The sequence below is a fragment of the Babylonia areolata genome, chromosome 33, assembly GCF_041734735.1.
Source record: "Babylonia areolata isolate BAREFJ2019XMU chromosome 33, ASM4173473v1, whole genome shotgun sequence".
NCBI classification, from domain to species: domain Eukaryota; kingdom Metazoa; phylum Mollusca; class Gastropoda; order Neogastropoda; family Buccinidae; genus Babylonia; species Babylonia areolata.
In genome coordinates, this window is record NC_134908.1 from 9,253,621 (window position 1) to 9,276,120 (window position 22,500).

At 45.7% G+C, this 22,500-nt stretch overlaps 1 protein-coding gene across 1 annotated transcript in view; it reads right to left on the reverse strand.

Moving 5' to 3' along the window:
• The window catches only part of LOC143277202 (nmrA-like family domain-containing protein 1), a 31,001-nt gene that overhangs the window by 7,103 nt on the left and 1,398 nt on the right, over positions 1–22,500 (reverse strand). The window contains exons 2-4 of the mRNA XM_076581985.1: positions 6,135–6,316; positions 3,800–3,927; positions 2,653–2,797 (exon numbers count right to left, since the gene is read on the reverse strand). Coding sequence (XP_076438100.1) covers positions 2,653–2,797; positions 3,800–3,927; positions 6,135–6,316 — 455 coding nt within the window. The remainder of the gene's footprint in view (positions 1–2,652; positions 2,798–3,799; positions 3,928–6,134; positions 6,317–22,500) is intronic.

Here is a 22,500-nt window from a genome sequence, read left to right on the forward strand (position 1 = left end):
AGGTGAACGGCGTCAGACTGACAGGTGAAAGCCGTCAGACTGACCGGGTAAAAGGCGTTTGAATGACAGGTGAAAGGCGTCAGAATGACAGGTGAAAGGCGTCAGACTGACAGGGTGAAAGGCATCAGACTGACAGATGAAAGTCGTCAGACTGACAGGTGAAAGGCGTCAGAATGACAGGTGAAAGGTGTCAGACTGACAGATGAAAGGTGTCAGAATGACAGGTGAAAGTCGTCAGACTGACATGGTGAAAGTCGCCAGACTGACAGGTGAAAGGCGTCAGACTGACAGGTGAAGGCGTCAGGCTGACAGGTGAAAGGCGTCAGAATGACAGGTGAAAGGCGTCAGACTGACAGGTGAAAGGCGTTAATTAGTGAAAAGTGTCAGAGACTGACAGGTGAAAGGCGTCAGAATGACAGGTGAAAGGTGTCAGACTGACAGATGAAAGGTGTCAGAACGACAGGTGAAAGGCGTCAGACAGACAGGGTGAAAGGCGTCAGACTGACAGGTGAAAGGCGTCAGAATGACTGGTGAAAGGTGTCAGACTGACAAGTGAAAGGCGTCAGACTGACAGGTGAAAGGCGTCAGACTGACAGGGTGAAAGGCGTCAGATTGACAGGTGAAAGGCGTCAGAATGACAGGTGAAAGGCGTCAGACAGACAGGTGAAAGGCGTCAGAATGACAGGTGAAAGGCGTCAGACTGACTGGGTGAAAGCCGTCAGACAGACAGGTGAAAGGCGTCAGACTGACAGGTGAAAGGCGTCAGAATGACTGGTGAAAGGCGTCAGACTGACAAGTGAAAGGCGTCAGACTGACAGGTGAAAGGCGTCAGACTGACAGGGTGAAAGGCGTCAGATTGACAGGTGAAAGGCGTCAGGTGAAAGGCGTCAGACAGACAGGTGAAAGGCGTCAGAATGACAGGTGAAAGGCGTCAGACTGACTGGGTGAAAGCCGTCAGACAGACAGGTGAAAGGCGTCAGACTGACAGGTGAAAGCCGTCAGACTGACAGGGTGAAAGGCGTTAGAATGACAGGTGAAAGCCGTCAGACTGACAGGGTGAAAGGCGTTAGAATGACAGGTGAAAGGCGTCAGACTGACAGGGTGAAAGTCGTCAGACTGACAGGTGAAAGGCGTCAGAGACTGACAGGTGAAAGGTGTCAGACTGACAGGATGAAAGGCGTCAGACTGACAGGTGAAAGGTGTCAGACTGACAGGTGAAAGGCGTTAGACTGACAGATGAAAGGCATCAGAATGACAGGTGAAAGGTGTCAGACTGACAGGTGAAAGGCGTTAATTAGTGAAATGTGTCAGAGACTGACAGGTGAATGGCGACAGACTGACAGGTGTGAGGCGTTAATTAGTGAAATGTGTCAGAGACTGACAGGTGAAAGGCGACAATTACAGGTGAAAAGCGTCAGTGTCTGATCGATGAAAGGCATCAGACTGATAATTGAAAGGCGTCAGACTAACAGATGAAACGCTACAATTACTGATGAAAGGCGTTAATTACAGGTGAAAAATGCCAGACTAACAGGTAAAATGCATCAGACTGACAGGAGAAAACGCGTCAATTACCGGTGGAAAGGTGTCAATTACAGGTGGAAAGGCGTCAGACTGATCAGTGAAAACACGTCAATTACAGGTGAAATTAAGGCGTCAACAACAAGTGAAAAGCGTCAGACAGATAAATGAAAACCGTCAATCCCAGGCGAAAAAAACGCGTCAACTACAGGTGAAAAACTCGTCAATTACAGGTGAAAAAAGCGTCAATTACAGGTGAAAAGGCGTCAACAACAAGCGAAAGGCGTCAGACAAATAGATGAAAGCCGTCAATCACAAGCGAAAAACACGTCAATTACAGGTGAAAAAAGCGTCAAATACAGGTGAAAACGTGTCAACAAGAAGCGAAAGGCGTTAGACAAACAGATGAAAGCCGTCAATCACAGGCGAAAAACACGTCAATCACAGGTGAAAAACTCGTCAATTACAGGTGAAAAAAAGCGTCAACTTCTGGTGAAAAACTCGTCAATTACAGGTGAAAAACTCGTCAATTACTGGTGAAAAAAAGCGTCAACTACAGGTGAAAAACGCGTCAATCACAGGTGAAAGCAGCCAGACTTGACAGGCTTTTCGAAAGGCCTCAGGCTTACACGTAGATTTGATGTACTTTTCGATGTTCGCTTTGGATGAAAAACTCGTCAATTACAGGTGAAAAAAGCTTCAATTACAGGTGAAAACGCGTCAACAACAAGCGAAAGGCCTTAGACAAACAGATGAAAGCCGTCAATCACAGGCGAAAAACACGTCAATCACAGGTGAAAAACTCGTCAATTACAGGTGAAAAAAAGCGTCAACTACTGGTGAAAAACTCGTCAATTACAGGTGAAAAAAGCGTCAACTACAGGTGAAAAATTCGTCAATTACAGGTGAAAAAAGCGTCAACTACAGGTGAAAAATTCGTCAATTACAGGTGAAAAAAGCGTCAACTTCTGGTGAAAAACTCGTCAATTACAGGTGAAATTAAGGCGTCAACAACAAGTGAAAAGCGTCAGACAGACAAATGAAAACCGTCAATCACAGGCGAAGAAAACGCGTCAACTACAGGTGAAATCAGCCAGACTTGACAGGCTTTTCGAAAGGCCTCAGGCTTACACGTAGTTTTGATGTACTTTTCGATGTTGGCTTTGGACTCGAGGTAGCCACACTGACCCCCTGTGACGTCCGACGGACTCTCAGATCCGTAGAAAACGAAATGGCCCACACTTGTCGACACTGCGGCGTCCACGCAATTTTTACCCTGGAGGAAGAAAAAACAGAAGAAGAAGAAGAGAGAGAGAGAGAAAAAAAGAAGATTATTGCTGTCGTTGTTGTTGTTGTTGCTGTTGTTGTTGTGTTATTATTATTATTATTATTATTATTATTATTAATATTATTATTATTTGTATAGTAGTAGTAGTAGTAGTAGTAGTAGTAGTAGTAGTAGTAGTGTCAGTAATATCGTTATCATTATCATGAGTATTTACGACTACTAATCTTGAAAATAAGCCCTATGCGTTTTCAAAAAGAAAAACAAAACAAAACAAAAACACGTAAGTACCAAAAAGGGAGAAAAAACAACAACACAAGATGCAAAACTACAAAACAATAACAAATTATTCACACACACACACACACACACACAGCATACATACATTTTAACATACATGTGTATCAAACAGCTACCTTCAACACATACGCACACACAGGCAGGCACAAACGTATATAAACATACGTGCGCGCGCGCGCGCGCGCCCACACACACACACACACATACACACACACATATAAGATGAAGAACGGAGAGAGAAAGAGAGAGAGGGGTAAAGAGAGAGAGAGGTAAAGAGAGAGGTAAAGAGAGATAAAGAAAGAGAGAAAAAGAGAGACAGAGACAGAGAGACAAACCAAAAAAAAGAAAGAAAGAGAGAGAGAGACAGAGACAAAGAAAGATGGAGAGACAGACAGACAGAGAGAGAGAGAGATAGAAAGAAAAAGAGAGACAGACAGACAGACAGAAACAGAGAGACAGAGAGACAGAGAGAGAGAGAGTTACACAGACAGACAGAGACTGAGACAGACACAGAGAGAGATACACAAACACATAGAGAGAGATACAGAGAGAGAGAGAGAGAGAGAGAGAGAGAGAGACAGAGAGATACAGAGAGAGAGAGAGAGAGAGAGAGAGAGAGAGAGAGAGAGAGAGAGAGATACAGAGAGAGAGAGAGAGAGACAGGCACACAGATACACAGACAGACAGACAGACCTGCGTTATTTCCTTGTCCTTGTTCATGTGTTCCCAGAAGTGGGTGATCAGGAAGACCGCATGCGCGCCTTCCAGGACCCTGGTGAGGCTTCGAGGGTCGTTCAGATCGGCCGTCACGATTATCGCCCCTGAGAGATGGCATGGCATGGCATAGCATAGCATAGCATAGCATAGCATAGCATGGCATGGCATGGCATGGTATGGTATAGTAGGATGTAGTGTGGTATAATTTGTGGTATGGTACAGTTCAGCATGCATATGTGTGTGTGTGTGTGTGTGTGTGTGTGTGTGTGTGTGTGTGTGTGTGTGTGTGTGTGTGTGTGTGTGTGTGTGTGTGTGTGTGTGTGTGTGTGTGTGCGTGTGTGTGTGTGTGTGTGTGGAGTGATGGCCTAGAGGTAACGCGTCCGCCTAGGAAGCGAGAGAGAATTTGAGCGCACTGGTTCGAATCACGGTACAGTCGCCTGATATTTTCTCCCCCTCCACTGGACCTTGAGTGGTGGTCTGGACGCTAGTCATTCGTGATGAGACGATAAACCGAGGTCCCGTGTGCAGCAAGCACTTACCGCACGTAAAAAAAGAACCCCCGGCAACAAAAGGGTTGTTCCTGGCCAAATTCTGTTGAAAAATCCACGTCGATAGGAAAAAACAAATAAAGCTGCACGCAGGGAAAAATACAAAGAAAGGGTGGCGCTGTAGTGTAGCGACGCGCTCTCCCTGGGGAGAGCAGCCCGAATTTCACACAGAGAAATCTGTTGTGATAAAAAAGAGAGAAATACGAATACAGTCTACATCTTTTGTGGAGTGGGTGTGGGCGTGCGGGTTCGGGGATGAAGCGGGATGATGTATGCGTGCGAGTATACTATTCGTGTGTTTTTAGTATGCATGCATCATTGCATATTTTCATTGTGAATTCATTTCATTGTGGATTATATACCGTGTGTTTTTTTTTTGAGCTTCTTGAGAGAGCTTCTACACAATAACATTTTTTTCGTTGCTCTCTGACAATGTGAACAGGGAAAGGAGCTCAGAAGATTCGTGAATATCAGCCCGTGTATGCATGCGTGCGTAAGCTGGTGCGTGCGTGTGTGTGTATGTGTATGTGTGTGTGCGTGTGTGTGGGCGTGTATGTGTGTGTGTGTGTGTGCGTGTGTGTGTGTGTGTGTGTGTGTGACTGAGTTATATTACATGCTATTTTTGTTTTGTTTCGTGATTAACTCTTGTTGTTGTAGCTGTTGTTGTTGTTGTTACTGTCTACACCGAGTGTCCGTACCGATTTTTTTCTCCCTTTTTCATCTTTTGTGCGTGTGTGTGGGTGTGTGAGGGAGGGCATGGTGTAAAGAAGCTTCCAGCTTATCCAGTTTACCCTCAATAAAACATTTGTTTATTGTAACCGCTCAGGGCTTTTGTATCATTAGATTGGGCGTACCAAATGCCCTTTCATTAGTACTGTTATTATCATTATCATCACTATAATAGCCTAAAGCAAAGCACAGCACAGCATAGTGTGACATGGCATAGTGATGGCCTAGAGGTAACGCGTCCGCCTAGGAAGCGAGAGAGAATCTGAGCGCGCTGGTTCGAATCACGGCTCAGCCGCCGATATTTTCTCCCCCTCCACTACACCTTGAGTGGTGGTCTGGACACTAGTCATTCGGATGAGACGATAAACCGAGGTCCTGTGTGCAGCATGCACTTAGCGCACGTAAAAGAACCCACGGCAACAAAAGGGTTGTTCCTGGCAAAATTCTATAGAAAAATCCACTTCGATAGGAAAAACAAATAAAACTGCACGGAGGAAAAAATTAAAAAAAAGGGGGGGGGGGGGGGGGCGCTGTAGTGTAGCGACGCGCTCTCCCTGGGGAGAGCAGCCCGAATTTCACACAGAGAAGTCTGTTGTGATAAAAAGAAATACAAATACAAAATACGTATGGTATGCCACGGTATGGTATGGCATGGTGTGGTATGGTATAGCATAGCATGGCATGATCTAGTATGGTGTGGTATGGCTTGCTGTGGTGCAGTAGGATATAGTACAGAATAGTACAGTGTAGCTGAGTCGAGTATAATATAGTGTAAATAATGGTCAATCGCTACAAATCAACGAAACGCACACACGACAGTGTGTTGTGTAATGTTATGAAAGTAGTGTGTGTGTGTGTGTGTGTGTGTGTGTGTGCACGTGCGTGAGCATTTCTAGAATTGTGCTCCTATTTGAATAAATTTGTCTGAAGAGCTTCATTCATGCAGGGAGAAATAAAACATTATCTCTCTCTCTCTCTCTCTCTCTCTCTCTCACCCCCCCCCCCCCCCCCACCCCCAACTCTCTCTCTCTCACCTTCTTCCGCCAGTTTCCGCGCAACGTCAGTGGTGGGTGTCCTGGTCACGGCCTTGACCTCGAAGCGCCGGTCTCTTAGCAACACCCTGGCAACAGCCCCGCCCACCAGGCCAGTGGCCCCGAACACCACCACGGGCATTGGATCGTCATACATGGCGTCCAGGCTTGACCCGCAGCCCATCCTGCCCACACAGTCACTGTCCTTGACCCATTTGCCTGTCTTTGACCCGTTTGCTTGTCCTTGACCCATTCACTGTCCTTGACCCATCTGCTGGTCTTTGACCCGTTTACTGCCCTTGACCCATCTGCTGGTCTTTGACCCGTTTACTGCCCTTGACCCATTTGCTGGTCTTTGACCCGTTTATTGACCTTGACCCATTTACTGGCCTTAACCCATTTACTAGCGTTGACCCATGGGCATGACCTTTTTTATGGAGGGGGTGGGGTGTGGGGGAAAATGATTAAGTGCGAGCGCCCACGCACACACACATACGCGCGCACAGGCTCACACACACACACACACACACACACACACAACCTTCCTCACGACGTGTATTGGATCGTCATACATGGCGTTCAGGCTTGATCAGCAGCTCATACACGCGCACACACACACATACACACGCAAGCAGAACGAGCACACACACACACACACACACACACTCATACACACACGCGCGCGCGCAGGCTCACGCACACACACACATACACACGCAAGCAAAACGAGCACGCACACACACACACCCTTCCTCATCGTTTCTCCAATATATGGTTTGAACAATTATTAAAAGCAACAAACTCATTACTGCATAGTACATGAGCAACATCATAAAGCTTAACTCAACACACACACACACACGTGTGTGTGTGTGTGTGTGTGTGTGTGTGCGTGTGTGTGTGTGTATTTCGGTCTTGGAGAGAGTGAGAGAGAGAGGGGGGGGAGAGAGAGGGAGAGAGAGAGAGGGAGGTTATGAGAGACAGAGAGGGGGAGAGAGAGAGGTTATGAGAGAGAGGGAGACAGAGAGAAAGAGAGGGGGGAGAGAGAGAGAGGTTATGAGAGAGAGACAGACAGAGAGAGAGAGAGAAAGTGAGAGAGAGAGAGAGTGAGGGAGAGACAGACATAGAGAGAGAGAGTGAGAGAGATAGGGAGAGAAACAGACAGAGAGAGAGAGGGAGAGACAGACAGAGACAGACAGAGTGAGACAGAGGGAGAGAGAGAGGGAGAGAGACAGACAAGAGAGAGAGAGAGAGGGGGGGGAGGGAGAGAGAGAGAGAAAAAAAGAGAGAGAGGGAGACAGACACACACACAGAGAAAAAGAGAGAGAGGTTATTGCAATGGGGCGGGGTGGGTGTGAAGCAAGCAAAGCTCTTCCTGGGAACTCCAGCTTGAATTTCACGCATATAAATTTAATGCTTTTGAAGGACAACACAATACAACACGATACAATGCAATACACTACAATGCGATACAATACAATGCAATGCAATACGATATGACAATACAACGCAATAAGTTACAATACAATACGATGCAGTACAATGCAATACGATACAATGCAATACGATACAATGCAATACGATACAACATAATGCAACACGATACAATACCATGCAATACGATACAATATAATGCAACACGATACAATATAATGCAATACGATACAATATAAAGCAACACGATACAATACAATGCAATGCAACACGATACAATACAATGCAACACAATACAACATAATGCAGTACGATACAATACAATGCAACACGATACAATACAATGCAACACGATACAATACAATGCAACACGATACAATACAATGCAACACGATACAATACAATGCAACACGATACAATACAATGCAACACGTTACAATACAATGCAATGCAACACGATACAATACAATGCAACACGTTACAATACAATGCAGTGCGATACAATACAATGCAACACGTTACAATACAATGCAACACGATACAATACAATGCAACACGATACAATACAATGCAACACGATACAATACAATGCAACACGATACAATACAATGCAACACGATACAATACAATGCAACACGATACAATACAATGCAATACAATACAGTACAACTCAATTAATATACAATACAGCACAACACAACACAGTAAGCACAAGATAACACACCAGAATACACACAGCACCGTGCATCACATTGCAACACATTGCAATTCAATACAACACAACGAACTAAAATGCAATGCAGTACAACAGAATACAACATCACACAACACGCTACAACATTATTGCAATGGCACAGTGCAACAGAATACGATAAACCACTCTAAGTATACTGTAATACAACACAATACACCAACACAACGCTATGCAACACACAAGGTTACCCAAATAAACTCACGTTGTATACTAACATAACAAAATACACACGCACCAATAGAGGAACAACACCCATGATCGTAAGACAATTTCTACGTCATCAGGATTAGTGATGTCATAAAATGATATGATCTGATCCCGTGAGGTCATTTGAATTCGTGCATATCTTGATAGCTTTAGATTAAACATTTTAGCTTTACATTAAACATTTATAGTAGGAACACGGATATTATGATGCTACTGGATATGCGCAATGTGTATGCTGATGTTATCAGGGAAAAGATATTGTGAAGATATGTGGACACCACTGAAATACTTTGTTGCTGACTTTCATTTGTTTCAATGAAATACGTATAGTGTTTAGATATCCAATCTAAATAGCACATTGAAGGTTTAGCAGCATTACTTGGGTGTCAGAACCATCCTGTGTGTGTGCGTGTGCGTGTGTGTGTGTGTGTGTGTGTGTGTGTGTGTGTGTTTGGGGAATGGGTCTTTGTTATGAGACGCAGGTGTTGATCTGAAAAGCGTGTCCTTTGTTTGCACTAAATCGAGTGAACAACGCGGTCCGATCCGCCGATCTTCATCTTCTTCGTTGTTAATCGCTCAATTGTCGCCTCCGCTGAATTGTCTCCGGTGACAGTTGGTTGGAGCTTAGTTTACTGTTGAGCTGCCGCTGGCGACAAATCAACGGGCCGGCGACGAATCGACTTTTAACAGCCCCTGATGACAATTCAGCTGTTAACTGAGATTCGCCAAATTGTCGCCGGCGACAATTCAGCGATTCCTGGGCAGCGACTCCCACGTTCACTCGCAGCATACACGAGTGGTCCTTTAACGTGTATGACCATTTTTACCCCCCCCACCCCCCCCGCCCCGCCATGTAGACAGCCATACTTCGTTTTCTGGGGATATGCATACCGCGTATGTCCTTGTTTCCAAAAGCCACCGAACGTTAACATGGATGACGGGATCCTTAGCATGTGTATTTGATCTTCTGCTTGCGTATAAGCACGTCTGTATATCTGGTAACCTGGGATTCGAACCTAGGACCCACAGATTGAAAGTCCAACGCTTTAACTCTCTCCATACGAACGGCGAAAGAGAAGACGTTAGGCCTAACAGCGTTTCACCCCAATTACCACCATCAAAATATTGCAAGTGGAAGGCTCTCATACTGAAGAGGTGAATATTGACAAAGAATACCACAGTTCTGACGACGGTGTCATTGAGACACCCACTGGACATCCGAGGGGTCTGTGAAGAGGAGAAGAGAGGACTGGCCGAACTGAGTGAGTTAACCGCTTTGTCTTTTGCGCTAGCCATCTCCGCCAGTGAATGGATCTTAACTTTGCAGAAAGAATATTGACTCGTCCGGAATGACTATCGTGGATTTCACGCGCGAAAAAAAATCGTTTTGCAATTTTCCTATGATTCATTGAAGACTAAAATACGTTATGAAGACGAGGAAAGTTTGAAATTTCGATATATATAATAATTATATACTACAATTGTAAAAAAAGAAAAAAAAAGAAAACAAAAAGTGAAATTCGAACCGATGTGGCGTGTTTCAGATTTACGAAATGTTCCGTTTCCAGCACACACAAGTTTCGGGGTTCGAAACACACTGTTTCTGATGTTGAGCAAAAATATGGTTTGAATCGCTGTACATGTATGTACTGGTGTGTGTGTGTGTGTGTGTGTGTGTGTGTGTGTGTGTGTGTGTGTACACCAAATGAAGAAAGTTAAAACAAAACAAAACAAAACAAAAAACCCACCCCAAAACAACAACTGTAAGTTGTAAAATGTGACTCACTTTTGCTAACAGGCGTAAAATAAGACTTTCGATAAGACGCGTCCAACGTAAGAGACCATAGATCTGTCTCCTGGGAATGTGTTGGTTGGAAATGACAATGTAGGTGGGGTTTTTTTAATAAAAAAAAAAAGGCTATAGAAAACTTTGAGTAATAATCAGTAAAAAAAAAAGTTAAAAAAAAAAAATCCAGAAGAGGCGAGGCTGAACAGAGAAGTGAATCTCGAGATTCAGAGCGGGTGGGTGATGGAATTCAAGAATTGAAAGAAAGGTTGTGGGTGGGTGGGGGTGGGGGTGTTGGGTGGGTGACGGGGGGGGGGAGAGGGGGGGCAGTGGAGGCTTTAGAGGAAGGGAGGGCAGAGGGGGGGGGAGAGGGGGGGCAGTGGAGGCTTTAGAGGAAGGGAGGGCAGAGGGGGGGGAGAGGGGGGGCAGTGGAGGCTTTAGAGGAAGGGAGGGCAGAGGGGGGGGGGGGAGAGGGGGGGCAGTGGAGGCTTTAGAGGAAGGGAGGGCAGAGGGGGGGGGGGGGAGAGGGGGGGCAGTGGAGGCTTTAGAGGAAGGGAGGGCAGAGGGGGGGGGAGGGGGGGCAGTGGAGGCTTTAGAGGAAGGGAGGGCAGAGGGGGGGGAGAGGGGGGGCAGTGGAGGCTTTAGAGGAAGGGAGGGCAGAGGGGGGGGGATTAAAGGGAAAGGAAGGGAGGGGAAAGGAAGAGATTTTTTTTTTTTTAAACATGTTTTCAATTTCGATTTTTATAACATAGACAATTGACACAAATACATGTAAAAGAGAGAGAGAGAGAGAGGGGGTGTGACAAAACGGATGAAAACACGATGGAAACAAAATACATGTACACATGTACCGTACAGTATTCCAAGCGACACAAAATCTGAATAAGTGTATGTATAGATATATTATCATGTTTATACGTCATCAAATATGGGATAAGATGTCCATGCCACTCAAAATGTCTCAGCCGTATATATCTCAACGTGCACACCAACACTAGAAATAGGGTGGAGGAGAAAAGAAAAAACCCAAAAAAAACACAAACAGCAACAACAGCATCGTGGAAACAAACAAACAACAACAACAACAAAAATCACACACACACACACACACACGACAGTCAAGTGAAAACAAAAACGCCAACGACATGGTGATTATTTCACCCGTACAGACAACCGTCAAATTATTTAACACATTTTCTGATCGGGTTTATAAACCTTTTTTTAAATTTTTTTTTACCTTAATCAACTGTGGCAGTTATGGGTAGATTCTTGAATTATTGTCATGTGGGGGTAACCATTTTATTTTAAAATCATTTAACCCTTTCAGCCCTGAGTTCCTGAGCAATTTTCGGATCCACTCCACTTACGCATACCCAGATTCAAACTCTCGACTGTTGGCCGCCGTTCTTTCTCTGTCTCTGGACCTTGCAATTGGAATGAACTTCCTCTTTCGCTTCGTCAAGTCTCCACACTCAGCTCTTTCAAGTCTGGCCTTAAAACCCACCTCTTCCCAAAATAGCCTCCCTTCCCTGCTTCTTCCTTGTCTTTTAGTTTCTCCAGTTTTAGAGTTATGCGTGCATGAGAATGACTGGTGCGAAAGCGCTTAGATTTGTCTATGCACAAGATTCAGAGCAATATAAGTACCATTATTATTATTATTTAACCTTTGTGCCTGAGCTCCTGAGCCAAACTTTGCAAATAATTGGTATTAATATCCATGCCATTCTTGCGTTATGTTGAAAGGAAGAGAATTGAGTGGTTAGAATCCCCCGTAGGGATGCCGGGGGATCTTTCAGTATAAATAGCATCCCCGCCTTCTGGAAATTCTGTGCTAGAAATTTCCTCTTTTCTGTCACTCTCTTTGTTTCTGCCTTTTTTCTTCCTTCACTGTTGTCTCCTTTTTCTGTCTTCCCAGTCCATTCCCCTTTCTTTTTTTCAAGCAAGCCTTGACACTTTTTTTTCCTCTTTTCCGCAGTCTGTGATGCACTATTTGTTTTGCTCTGGCGATTAGGTATTGAGATGTAAACACTGGGATGGGCACTAGCTGCCCATTCTGCAGTGTTATTTGCCGATATGGCCTTTTTTTTTAAATGTATTTTTTGTTTGGCTTTGAAGTATTGTATTTTTCCTTTTTTACGATTTTTTGTAATCTGGGGATGATAAATTAAGCGGAAAGTCTGGCGTCCTCAGCATGACCTAGTCTTATTTGCCATAAGGAGCTAAATGGTTGGGAGACTGTGTTATGAACTGTTTTGTTGGTTTATCTTAGTGGGGTTTTGTTTTTTTGTTTTTGTTTTTTGTAGATGTGACAGTTTTGTGTTGACGCGGTTGAGCATTTGTATGGTTTGACAGTCCTGATATGGCCCTGTGCGGTCGTCTGGACTATAAGCAACAAGAATAATTAGTGGTTAGAAATGGGGGAGAGGGTGTGGCGGGTGGGGGCATGGAGGTGGAGGGGGGCGGGGGGGCGGCGTGGGGGGGCGGGGTCTGGTGATGCCACTGGTCTCTCTGTCTCTCTCTGTGTCTCTCTCGTGTTGAGGCCCGGCGGCTGGATGCGGAGTGTGCCAAGGGCTGGGCGATTACGTGTGACTCCGTGTGTTTTCTGAAGTAGGCTCTGTCGATGGACTTGGTTCTGTCATACAGCTGCAATATTGACAAGGGTGATGACTGTGGTGGGGGTGGGGGGTTGGGGGGGGGGGGAGGGGGAGGGGTCTGTTGAAGCCTTGACCCGATGGGGTCATTGTAGTTCATCCTTACTGATCGCAGCCAGGTGTTCTGTAAAGCGGTCATGTGGAGTGATGGCCCTAAAGTTATAACGCGTCCACCTAGGAAGCGAGAGAATCCGAGCGATCTGGTTCGAATCACGGCTCAGCCGCCGGTATTTTCTCCCCCTCCACTAGACCTTGAGTGGTGGTCTGGATATTTAGTCATTCGGATTAGACGATAAACCGAGGTCCCGTGTGCAGCATGCACTTTTAGCGCACGTAAAAGAACCCACGGCAACAAAAGGGTTGTTCCTGGCAAAATTCTGTACAAAAACCCACTTCGATAGGAAAAACAAATAAAGCTGCACGCAGGAAAGAAAAAAAAAGAAGAAAAAAAGAAAAAGAAAAAAAGGGGGTGGCGCTCTCAGTGTAGCGACGCACTCTCTCCAGGGAGAGCAGCCCAAATTTCACACAGAGAAATCTGTTGTGATAAAAAGAAATACTCGGCTCAGTAGCCGAGTGGTTTAAGCGTTGGACTTTCAATCTGAGGGTCCGGGGTTCGAATCACGGTGACGGCGCCTGGTGGGTAAAGGGTGGAGATTTTTCCGATTTCCCAGGCCAACACATGTGCAGACCTGCTAGTGCCTGAAACCCCATCGTGTGTATACGCACGCAGAAGATCCAATACACGTTAAAAATCCTGTAAAGCATGTCAGTGTTAGGTGGGTTATGGAGACACGAAAATACCCAGCATGCATGAACCACGACAGAGTCATCGGCAAGTCGATGTTGGTCGTGTAACGGAAAGAAGAAGAAGAAGAAATACAAATTTAATTACGGTGCAGGCTAGTTTCTCGCACATTTAATCTGCTACACTGGGTACAGGTCAGGATGTACACTATATTCGCGGATCTGCACACACCACAAACACACACAAACACACGCACACACACACGCACGCACACACACACTACACACGTACACAACTACACACACACACACACGCACGCACAAGCACACACATACACAGACACACACACACGCGCGCGCGCGCATACACAACTACACACACCAAAAACACACACACACACAACTACACACACACCACAAACACACACACACACCTCCAACACATCATCAGACGCAAACACACCCAGAACCCCCCCCCCCCCTCCTGCCCTCCATCCCCCCCCCAATACGCACCCCTGACCCCACCCCACCCAACACACATCATCAATACCACTTACCCACGTGAGAACTCATCTGACCAATAACATCACACCAGCACCGCACGAAGAATAAAAGAAAAATCCTCTCCGAACCAAACGCAGCTACGAACAAATAATCCCCAACCCCGACAACATCCAAAAGACAGGAGCCACGACAAATTAATGAATAATAATAATGATAAACAGAATGGGGGCCGTTTTCAGCCAGCCGGTAAATTTCTGCTTTAATTTCCTTGTTTAGGGAAGCTTGCATGCACGTCTGTTCGATATCGACAATCTGTATAATAAAAAAAAATATAAAAAAAAAAAATGTAGGTTGGCGCAAAGGCGTTTTCTGTATGCCCTTCTCTAGTGTTTAAAGGTCAGGATGACGACAAAAATACTGCTCGTCCTCTCGATTTACGTCACAGACTATTGAGCGCGGTGTTTCTCCATAGCGGAGATGACATTTAATTGCTTCCTTATCTTTCTTGTGGATGTGGTAATGGTGTTGTGTTGGGCCAACAGCAAAAGTGACAGCTGTATTATCAATGGTTTGTCCATAGCAGTGGAAAGTCATTTACAGCTTAGTCTTTTGTCATGGACTGTGGCGCCACTGATCTTAAAATAGAGCTATGACTTTTAAACTAGGAGGCTTGATTGCACTGGCTCTTAGTGCTGCAGCCTTGGGGGGGCTAGTTGGCCTTTAGGGAACCATCCCCAACGCCGACTTGTTCTAAAAACCCTCCTGGCCGAAAGAGTGGGAATGTAACTTCGGCAAGTTTCTCTCCACTATAATCAAATTCTAGCCCGAATAGTCGGGACAGCAGTTGCCTCCTCTGCTGCTGTTGTGATGGTCATTGTCGGACACGACTGACTATTATACGAGATGGTGGTGATGAGAGGTTGTGTGTGGGTGGGTGGGAGGGGGTGTGGAGGGTGAGAGAGTGTGGGTGAAAAAATGGAAGACGTGTATCGTTTTCACTGGTCCCCGATAATTTCAGCGTGTGCATAGTATTGTATTGTATTGTACTGTATTGTGTATTGTATTGTATTACACAGTATTGTATCGTATTGTATTGTATTACACAGTATTGTATCGTATTGTACTGTATTGTATGGTATTACACAGTATTGTATTGTACTGTATTGTATTACACAGTATTGTATCGTATTGTACTGTATTGTATTACACAGTATTGTATCGTATTGTACTGTATTGTATTACACAGTATTGTATGGATTGTATTGTACTGTATTGTATTACACAGTATTGTATCGTATTGTATTGTATTACACAGTATTGTATCGTATTGTATTGTACTGTATTGTATTACACAGTATTGTATCGTACTGTATTGTACTGTATTACACAGTATTGTATTGTATTGTACGGTATTACACAGTATTGTATCGTATTGTATTGTACTGTATTACACAGTATTGTAACGTATTGTATTGTACTGTATTGTATTACACAGTATTGTATCGTACTGTATTACACAGTATTGTATTGTACGGTATTACACAGTATTGTATCGTATTGTATTGTACTGTATTACATAGTATTGTATCGTATTGTATTGTATGGTATTACACAGTATTGTATCGTATTGTATTGTATGGTATTACACAGTATTGTATCGTATTGTATTGTACTGTATTACACAGTATTGTATCGTATTGTATTGTACTGTATGATATTACACAGTATTGTATCGTAATGTATTACACAGTATTGTATTCTATTGTATTACACAGTATTGTATCGTATTGTATTGTACTGTATTGTATGGTATTACACAGTATTGTGTCGTATTGTATTGTATTACACAGTATTGTATCGTATTGTATTAGCGTGTACACAGTATCGTATTGTATCGTATAGTATTGTATTGTCTTGTCTTACTCTTTTGTCACAGCAGAATTCTCTGTGTGAAATTCGGGCTGCTTTTCGAAGGGAGAGCGCGTCGCTACACTGAGAGCTCCGCCAAATTTTCTGTGTGTTCTTTCCTGCCTGCAATCTTATTAGTTTTCCAGTCGAAGTAGATTTCTTATACATAATTTTGCCAGGAACAACCCTGACTGAAAGCGCCACCCATTATTTACCAGGGTGGAGAGAGGGAAAATGGGAGTGAAGTGCCTTTTACCAGGTACCCGTTCACACCAGGGTGGAGAGAGGGAAAATGGGAGTGAAGTGCCTTTCCCCAGGTACCCGTTCACACCAGGGTGGAGAGAGGGAAAATGGGACTGAAGTTCCTTTCCCCAGGTACCCGTTCACACCAGGGTGGAGTGAGGGAAAATGGGAGTGAAGTGCCTTTCCCCAGGTACCCGTTCACACCAGGGTGGAGAGAGGGAAAACAGGAATGAAGTGCCTTTCCCCAGGTACCCGTTCACACAAGGGTGGAGTGAGGGAAAATGGGAGTGAAGTGCCTTTCCCCAGGTACCCGTTCACACCAGTGTGGAGAGAGGGAAAACGGGAGTGAAGTGCCTTTCCCCAGGTACCCGTTCACACAAGGGTGGAGTGAGGGAAAATGGGAGTGAAGTGTTATTTATTTATTTATTTATTGTATTTTTTTCTGTTTGCAAATTTTATTTGTTTCCCTATCGAAGCGGATTTTTCTGCACAATTTTGCCAGGGACAATCCTTTTGTTGCTGTGGGTTCTTTGTACGTGCGCTAAGTGTATGCTGCACACGAGACCTAGGTACATCGTCTCATCCGAATGACTAGCGTCCAGATTACCACTCAAGGTCTAGTGGAGGGGGTGGGGGGGGGGGGGGGGGGAGAAAATACTGGCGACTGTGGGATTGGAACCAGTGCATTCAGGTTCTGTCACCTCTTAGGGGGTGACCACTAGGCCAAGACTCCAGCGAAGTGAAGGATAAGCACTGTTTGATGGTTAAGATAAGTCAAGTACTTTGGGGCTGCCTTCACCTCTACACTCAATTGTTGCGAGCTGCAACAAGGGAAGAGATCACACGGAGGTCTGAAAGTCTCTCTGAAAGCGTTTGATATCAACCCTGACTCCTGGGAGGAATCTGCAGTAGACCGTGACAAATGGCGCGCTGCTGTGCACAAAGGTGCCAAGTTGTGCGAGGCCAACAGGACTGCTGCAGCTGTTCAGAAGAGGCAGGCCAGAAAGTCACGGGCAAACAAGCTCCCTGACAATGGTATGCCTGTCTTTGTCTGCCCCAATTGTCAGCGAACATTTCGTGCTCAGATTGGACTATTCAGCCATCTGCGCATTTACAGATAGTTTCATGAGCATCCTCCCCCCCACCCCACCACCACCCTCCCCCCATATCCCAGCTGGATGACAACGATGGTCATCATCGATCTCGATGGACACACAACCACACTCAATCTCGCTCTCTACGATCGGTTTCGGATCCACTATGTTTCCGCATACCCAGATTCAAACACTCGACTGTTGGCCGCCGTTCTTTCTCTATCTCTGGACCTTGCGTTTGGAATGAACTTCCTCTTTCGCTTCGTCAGGTCTCCGCACTCAGCTCTTTCAAGTCTGTCCTTAAAACCCACCTCTTCACAAGATAGCCTCCCTCCCCTGCCTCTTCCTTGTCTTCAGTTTATTCAGTTTTATAGTTATGCATGCGTGTGAATGACTGGTGTGAAAGCGCTTTGATTTGTCTCTGCACAAGATTCAGCGCTATATAAATATTATTATTATGATTATGATTAAGATTATTATTATTATATTACTTTGAGGACTACACACTGATAGATATAGTGAAGTGTTGGCCTTGAGGTACCGCGTCCGCATAGGAAGCGAGAGAATCTGAGCGCACTGGTTCGAATCACACCGGCAGTCGCCAATATTTTCTCCCCCTTCACTCGACCTTGAGTGGTGGTCTGGACGCTAGTCATTCGGATGAGACGATACACCGAGGTCCCGTGTGCAGCATGCATTTAGCGCATGTAAAGAAGCCACGGCAACAAAAGGATTGTCCCTGGTAAAATTCCGTAGAAAAACCCACTTCGATAGGGAAACAAAAAAAAAAACTTGCGAGCAAAAAACAAAAAAAGGTGGAGCTCTCAGTGTAGCGACGCGTTCTCCCTGGGGAGAGCATCCCGAATTTCACACAGAGAAATCTGTTGTGACAAAAAGATTAATACAACACAATACAACACAACTCAATACAATACAATACAAGACATGACCACGCAGACCAACATTTCTCAAGTGCAGAATCGGTTCACAAATTATATGCCATAGATAAAATTTGCCTTCTTTTACAGATCTGAATTTGTTTTCGCACCAGTGAGTTTCTGTATTTTTGCAGAGACCGAAGTGTGTGTGTGTGTGTGTGTGTGTGTGTGTGTGTGTGTGTGTGTGTGTGTGTTATGCATTGATTTGTATACTGCTGTTTCCGTTTGTGTGTGTGCGTGTGTGTGTGTGTGTGTGTTATGCATTAATTTGTATATTACTGTTTCCGTGTGTGTGTGTGTGTGTGTGTGTGTGTGTGTGTGTGTGTGTGTGTGTGTGTTATGTATTAATTAGTATATTGCTGTTTCCGTGTGTGTGTGTGTGTGTGTGTGTGTGTGTGTGTGTGTGTGTGTGTGTGTGTGTGTGTGTTATGCATTGATTTGTATATTGCTATTTCCGTGCGCGCGCGTGTGTGTGTGTGTGTGTGTGTGTGTGAGAGAGAGAGAGAGAGAGAGAGAGAGAGAGAGAGAGAGAGAGAGAGAGAGCAATAGCACAATATGCAATAAACACACGCGCGCACATACAGAGTCAACATTTTAACACACACCGTACAAATCAATACATGCATAACACACACACACAGACAGACACACACACACACAGACAGACACACACACACACAGGCACACAGACACACACACACACACACAATTAATCAAACACTCCGGTTTCTGTTACAAGGTGTCAGAGCGTGTGGACTGATCCATATCGCTGATTTGTCGCCGGTCCGCTCAATTGTCGCCGCGACAATTGAGCGAACGTCTGTTCATCCCTGATTAATTTGTCGCCGGCAGCAAATCAGCGACCCGGCGACAAAATTAGCTTTTAACGGAGGTCCGCCACAATTAATTGTCGCCGGGGGACAATTCAGCGCAAGGCGACAATTCAGCGGCTAGCTAACAACACCCCTGCCTGCCCCTCCCTCTCCCTCCCCCCGCACCCCACCCCGTCCTCCCCGCCACACACACACACACACACACACAGAGTCAGCATCAACACGACACAATGCAAATCGATACAGGATGGCACAGCGACCAGTGTTGGGGCAACAAGCAAAGGTTGTCTCTTTCTGGCCTCAATCGATGTGTGGTTATGCTGGGTGCATTCTTTGTGACAACTGGCGGCGCCGTTTGCCGATCGATACGACACTTCGATCAATAGAAGGAAGAAAAAAAAAAGCCCCCCCCCCCGCCCCCCCAACCGCAGCCCCCACATTCCCCGCCCCCTTCCCCACATGCATGCACGATCGCTGGAGCGCACACGCTCTCTGTCTGTCTGTCTGTCTTTCTCTCTCTGTGACTCACTGTCCTGTCCATCTGTCAATCTTAGTGTGTGGGGGGAGTGAGGGGGCGCTGTCAGTGTGTGTGCGCGCGTGTGTGTGTATGTATGTGTGTGCACTCGCACGCGAGCGTCAGTGTGTGTATGCATGTGTGTGCACGGATGTGGGTGTGTGTGGGGGCCCGGGGGTGGGGGTGGAGGCGTGGGGGTGGGGGTGGGGGTGGGGGTTCTTCATTATGTATACAATTCTGCATGAAAACCTTTTCCTCTCATTTATGTGTGTGCTATTTGTAATAGATGTAGATTAGCAAGGGCAGACTTGAAGAATAGGCAATGCCTAAAATCTTTATCCTTGAATAAAAATGTTTTGAGTTCTGAGTTCTCTCCCTCTCTGTCTCTCTTTCCCCCTCTCTCTCTGTCTGTCTCTCTCCTTCTCTGTCTCTGTTATCAAGTAGATTATAATGCACAGAAGTCTGCGTTTAAACACGTTCTCCTCTCTCTGTCTCTCTCTGTGTCTGTCTGTCTCTCTCTGTCTCTCCCTCTCTCTGCGTCTGTCTCTGTCTGTATCTCTCTCTGTGTCTGTCTGTCTCTGTCTCTCCCCCTCTCTCTGTGTGTCGCTGTTATCAAGTAGATTATAATGCACAGAAGTCTGCGTTTAAATACGTTTAATGAAATCACACACACACACAAACACACACACAATCTCTCTGTCTCTCCCTCTCTCTCTCTCTCTGTCTGTCTGTCTCTCCCTCTCTCTCTGTGTCTGTGTTATCAAGTAGATTATAATGCACAGAAATCTGCGTTCAAACACGTTTAATGGAAACACACACACACACACACACACACACACACACACACTCACTCACACACACACACAAACCGTGTGAAGGTAGCCTAGAGATGCATAATCTGACAGACTCGCGCGTCGTAGGGACACTGAGAGAGACAGACAGACAGAGACAGAGAGACAGAGACAGAGAAATTAAATTTTTATGGTAAAGGCCATATCACCCGTTCCAGTTGGTCATGCAGGCAGTGCGCACGCGCGTGTGCGTGTGTGTGTGCGTGCATGAGTGCACGCACGCATGCTGACATGTTATAGAAAAAAAAAAGCAGTTGTGGACAAACTTTCTTTTAAACATTTTTCACACACACACACACACATGTACATACACACACACACATGTACATACACACACACACATGCACACACACACACACACACATGTACACACAAACACACACACAGACATGTACACACACACACACACACACACACACACACATGCACACACACACACACACACACATGTACACACACACACACACACACACACACACACACACACACACACACACACAGACCGGACAAACGTCCCCAACACTCACAAATCTCCCTCTCTACCTTCCCACCACTCCACCCACCCCCCTCCCCTCCCCCTTTTTTCTCTGCCTCCCTCTCCCCTCCCCCCTCCCCCTCTCTCCCTCCCTCACCCTTTGCCATCATGTATATTCTTTTCCTTCTTTGAGAGAAGGTGGCAGAATGGTTAAGACACTCATCAACCAATACAGAGAGACAGTGAAAAGTCGGGGGTTCGAATCCAAGCTCTCGCCCTTTCTCCCAAGTTTGACTGGAAAATTCAAACTGAGCGTCTAGTCATTCGGGTGAGACGGTAAACCGAGGTCCCGTGTTGTGCAGCACTGCGCTTGGCGCACTGAAAAAGAACCCATGGCAACGAGAGTGCTGCCCTGTGGCAAAATTGAGTGGAGTGATGGCCTGAGTGGAGTGATGGCCTAGAGGTAACGCGTCGGCCTTGGAAGCGAGAGAATCTGAGTGCGCTGGTTCGAATCACGGTTCAGCCGCCGATATTTTCTCCCCCTCCACTAGACCTTGAGTGGTGGTCTGGACGCTAGTCATTCGGATGAGACGATAAACCGAGGTCCCGTGTGCTAGCATGCATTTAGCGCACGTAAAAGAACCCACGGCAACAAAAGGGTTGTTCCTGGCAAAATTCTGTAGAAAAATCCACTTCGATAGGAAAAACAAATAAAACTGCACGCAGGAAAAAATACAAAAAAATGGGTGGCGCTGTAGTGTAGCGACGCGCTCTCCCTGGGGAGAGCAGCCCGAATTTCACACAGAGAAATCTGATGTGATAAAAAGAAATACAAATACAAATTCAGTTGAAGAAATCCACTCTAATAGGTACACAAAATAAATATATATATATATGCATACAGTCAAGGCCTGACTAAGCGTTCTTACGTTGGGTTACGCTCCTGGTCAGCTCAGGCATCTGCCTAGCAGATGTGGTGTAACGTGTATGGATTTGTCCGAACGCAGTGACGCCTCTTTGAGAAACTGAAACTTTTTTTTTCCTGCCACACTCCCTCCCCTCATATTCGCCTCTCTGCTACATTATCTTCCCACCCCTCTCCTTCCGCTCTCTCTCTCCCCACTCTCTCTCTCTTAAAAAAAATATTTTCCTACCTTCTGTCTGCCGACTACTCCCCCACCCCCCTCTTTCTCTCTTCCCACTCTCACATTCTTTCCTTACCCCTCTCTACCCCCCCCCCCCACACACACACACACACAATCTCTCTTGCACCACTCTCCCTCTCAAATTGTTTTCCTAACCCCACCCCTCCCCCCACCCCCTCCAAACTATCCTCTTTATCAACCATTCTTTTCATATCTCCCCCCCCACACACACACACACACTCTCCCCCCCCCTCTCTCTTTTTTGACGTTCTTTTCCTACCCTTCTCC